The sequence below is a fragment of the Carlito syrichta genome, unplaced genomic scaffold (genome assembly GCF_000164805.1).
Source record: "Carlito syrichta isolate Samal-C Ts95f unplaced genomic scaffold, Tarsius_syrichta-2.0.1 Scaffold308290, whole genome shotgun sequence".
Lineage (NCBI taxonomy): Eukaryota > Metazoa > Chordata > Mammalia > Primates > Tarsiidae > Carlito > Carlito syrichta.
The window spans coordinates 514,673-518,451 of record NW_007252386.1 but is presented as its reverse complement, the minus strand read 5'-3'; the positions used below and the strand labels follow the sequence as shown (position 1 = coordinate 518,451).

Genomic DNA, 3,779 nt, shown 5'->3' with positions numbered 1-3,779 from the left:
TGAGGAACCTAAGTGTAAAAGAGAACAACAGTCCCACCCACAAGGCAAAAAAAAAAAAAAAAAAAGTATGTTGATTAGGGACTTGAGGGCTCATTAATTTTTAGAGGCCTCCCAGTACATGTCATCACGAGAGGCCCGCTGGGCTTTCAGAATTCCCACTTGTTTAGCATCTTTCTACAAAATATCAAGCTACCCAAAGACTGAAATGAATTTTAAAAGTGACTCCGTTTGGGGAAACCAGATGGAAACCAAAGGAAAGAGTACGCCAAGAGACAAGAGTCCACCTGTCACCAGGGCCCAGGAGTACCCACAGGGGGCAAAATGAGGTTGAAAATAACTGACCCCACTGCTCCGACCCTGAGGCGAGCGTCTGCCACCCTCAATTCAGAAGTACACGATACCCCAACGTGGAAAACGTCTGACTGCCTCCCAAGGTCTCCGGACGCAGACGGTTAGCGGCATTACTGGCACCCGCCCCTTCAGTCGGAGACAGCGACGTCGTTCCGTCCTGACACTTAGCTCTCCTAGCAGGATCCCAGTCCGGCCTCCGTCCCAACCGCTTTCCCGCTGCCCTCAAGATGCTCACTTAAGGAAGCCGACGTGCTCTTCTCCGTCTACGAGGACTCGGGCCGCCGAGATCCAGTCCTGGGGCTTCACCCCTGGAACAACTGCACGCCCCTCAATCTTGAAGCGATCTCCCACGCCGACCCCACTTCCTCCCGATCCCTCAGCAGCAGCCCCGGGCACCTCCGAGCTCTGGGCATCCCCTGATAGCAGCAGGAACAGGACGGCAAAGACGCCCCACAGAGCGGCCGCCATGACAGCAGCTCTCCGCAGTCAGGCCGGCAGCCCCCTAAGCCCTCCCAGTATCCCAGCCGCCACCGCCGCCGCCGGCCCGATGTCGTCATCACTGCGCGCCCGCCTGGGTGCCAACCGGAGGGAAGACGTCTTAGCCAATCGACTTGCGAGACGGAAGCACTGCTCTCCACTCCCGGCGCTCCGGGTTGGAAGGCGTAGCCTTAGAGCGTGTGTCAAGTGCACACCCAGGGGGCTGTCCGCGAAGTGAAAGTGGTGAAGTAGGTGTTGCTGGAGCAGCCACGGAGGCCAAGAACCTCACGAGAGTAAAGGATGATGAGACGGAGAGGGACGAGGATCTGAAGTAGTGTGTGCAAATGAGGCTCCCGCTTCGGGAGAAACGGGTCCCATGGAGAGCTTTAAAAACTCTTCTAGAGACTATCCAAGGCGTATGAGATGAAAAGGCTCCTGTTTGTGAGTGCGTGTGTAGAGGAGATACTGTCTCTGCATAGAAAATAGCTGGAAAAAGCGCATAGACTTAACCGAGTGTTGCCTCTGGTGAAAAGGGTTGGAGGACAATTTAACTGACACTGCATCATTCCTCCTGTCGTGAAGGCTTTACCGTGAACACCACAACGTGGCGGGGAGAGGGGGCTGTCGGTGTTGATCACTGGGGCTATAGCCAGGATTTCAGAGATCTTCAGCTCCAGGCCTCTCATTTTCTTGATGATGGAATGGGAAGTGAATTGCCCAAGACTTTTGTTGACCCTGCACATTGCTCTCTACAACAGATCCCTACGGAAGATTAGTGAGGGCAAATTGAGGGCAATGCATGCCATTGCCCTGTGCGGTTTTAGAGTTAGCGTTCGGACGGGCGCGGTGGCACAGCCTTGAATCCCAGCAGTTTTGGAAGTCGAGGCGAGAGAATCTCTTGATGTCAGGAGTTCAAGACTAGCCTATACAACATAGCGAGACTTCATCTCTACAAAATATAAAAAACTCAGGTGGGCGTGTGGCCTACGCCTGTAGTCCTAGCTATTTGGGAGGCTGAGGCGGAAAGATCGCTGGAGCTCGGGAGATTGAGGCTGCTGTGAGCCATGATCGTGCCACTGCACTCCAGCCTGGGGTGACATAGACTCCAACTCAAAAAAAAAGAGTTAGCATTTCGGGGAAGAGTAACAAAAATTTTAAAAAGAGATGCAAGAACCAAGTACTCTAAGCCCCTGTCATGGGTTGCTGACGCAGTGCCCGGGCTACTCCTATATTCTAGTCTCCCTAGCGTCAGCTACTGACGCATTGGGGTACTTTGTCTCGTCTTATTCTGAAGATAGTTATTTGTTCACATTTGATCTCATACCTCTATAGGCATTAGATGGAGGAGAAAAGCCTGAGTAATGTTTTCAGATAGTGTGAAATTCTGTTATGTTTGCTATTTTCCAGATAGGCCACAGAAATTGCTTAGGTATTCAACTCCAAATTATACGTTTTTCCATAATGTAGCCCTTGGACACATGCCTTATAGAAGAAACTATAATTATAATGAAATATTGACCAGGCGCAGTGGCTCACGCCTGTAATCACAGCATTTGGGAGGCCAAGGTGGAAGGATTGCTTGGGGCCAGGAGTTGGAGACTGTCCTGGTCAACATAGTGAGAACCCATCTCTATTAAAAAAAAAACAACAAATGTAACTAAATTAAATATATAACGGAAGATTTTAGAAAGATTGCTCTGCTTTGGGAGGCTGAGGTGAGTGGATTGCCTGAGCCCATGGATTCGAGACCCACCTGGGCAACTTGGTGAGACATCATCTCTACAATAAATCAAAAAAATTAGCTGGGCGTGGTAGCGCGCCTGTAGTTCCAGCTACGTGGAAGGGTGAGGCAGAAGGATCGCCGGAGCCCAGCAGGTCGAGGCTGCGGTGGCCGGGAGTGGCCACTGCACTCCAGTCTGGGTGGCAGAATGAGACTCCAACTCAAAAAAAAAAAAAAAAAAAAAAAAAAAAAAAAAAAAAGAAAGATTGCTCTGTTTGGTCAGCTTCATCACTTTCTATCCTTCTCCCTGTTTTGTGTCCTGGAAGGCTGGACCTTTAAGGATTGTAGAAACTTAATTCTCGATTGCCTTCTGGTTTCCACTTGGTTCAGCCAGTGGGTGTCAATACCTTACTCCTTTCCGTTTCCCTTAACGCTACCCATAGTTCAAAGAAAGTTTAATGAAGGGATAAGTTAAAGTCACCCCTTTTTAGTTTTCTTTTCTTTTTTTGCCAAGACCCTAATCTATATGGATTTCTTTTTTGTTGTTGTTGGAGTCTCACTCTGTCGCCCAGACTGGAGTGCCGTGGCCGCCCCTGGCCACCGCAGCCTCGACCTGCTGGGCTCCGGCGATCCACCCGCCTCAGTCTTCCAAGTAGCCGGAATTACAGGCATGCGCTACCACGCCCGGCTGATTTTTTGATTTATTATAGAGACGAGGTCTCGCTGCCCAGGCGGGTCCCGAACCCGCGGGCTCAGGCAATACACTCACCTCAGCCTCCCAAAGGCGCGGGATTACAGACTGAGCCACTGAGCCCGGCTACTATATGGATTTCAAGTAGAACTATGTATCTTTTTTTTTTTTGAGTTGGAGTCTCACTCTGTCACTCAGACTGGAGTGCAGTGGCCGCTCCCGGCCACTGCAGTCTCGACCCGCTGGGCTCCGGTGATCCTTCCAAGTAGCTGGAACTACAGGCGCGCGCTACCATGCCCGGCTAATTTTTGATTTATTGTAGAGATGCGGTCTCGTCAAGTTGCCCAGGCGGGTCTCGAACCCGCGGGCTCAGGCAATCCACTCATCTCGGCCTCCCAAAGTGCTGGGATTACAGGCTGAGCCACCGAGCCCGGCCTATGTATTTTAATTATTAGAAATAGTGTTAAAGTGAGACAAGATCAGTTTATTATCCAGGTCCTTTACTTTGTTCCCTTTTCCTTTTTGCTGCCTGGGTTTTTT

At 50.6% G+C, this 3,779-nt stretch overlaps 1 protein-coding gene across 1 annotated transcript; it reads right to left on the bottom strand.

Moving 5' to 3' along the window:
- Nucleotides 1-582: 582 nt before the first annotated feature.
- Nucleotides 583-903, bottom strand: EMC7 (ER membrane protein complex subunit 7). Its single transcript, XM_008065413.1, has one exon. The coding sequence runs from the start codon at nt 817-819 to the stop codon at nt 583-585; it is 237 nt and encodes a 78-aa protein (XP_008063604.1). The 5' UTR covers nt 820-903.
- Between the last annotated feature and the right edge of the window lie 2,876 nt (nt 904-3,779).

Bases quoted from the DNA above. Each gene is read 5' to 3' on its own strand.
- EMC7 (XM_008065413.1), bottom strand. From the start codon at position 819: ATGGCGGCCGCTCTGTGGGGCGTCTTTGCCGTCCTGTTCCTGCTGCTA.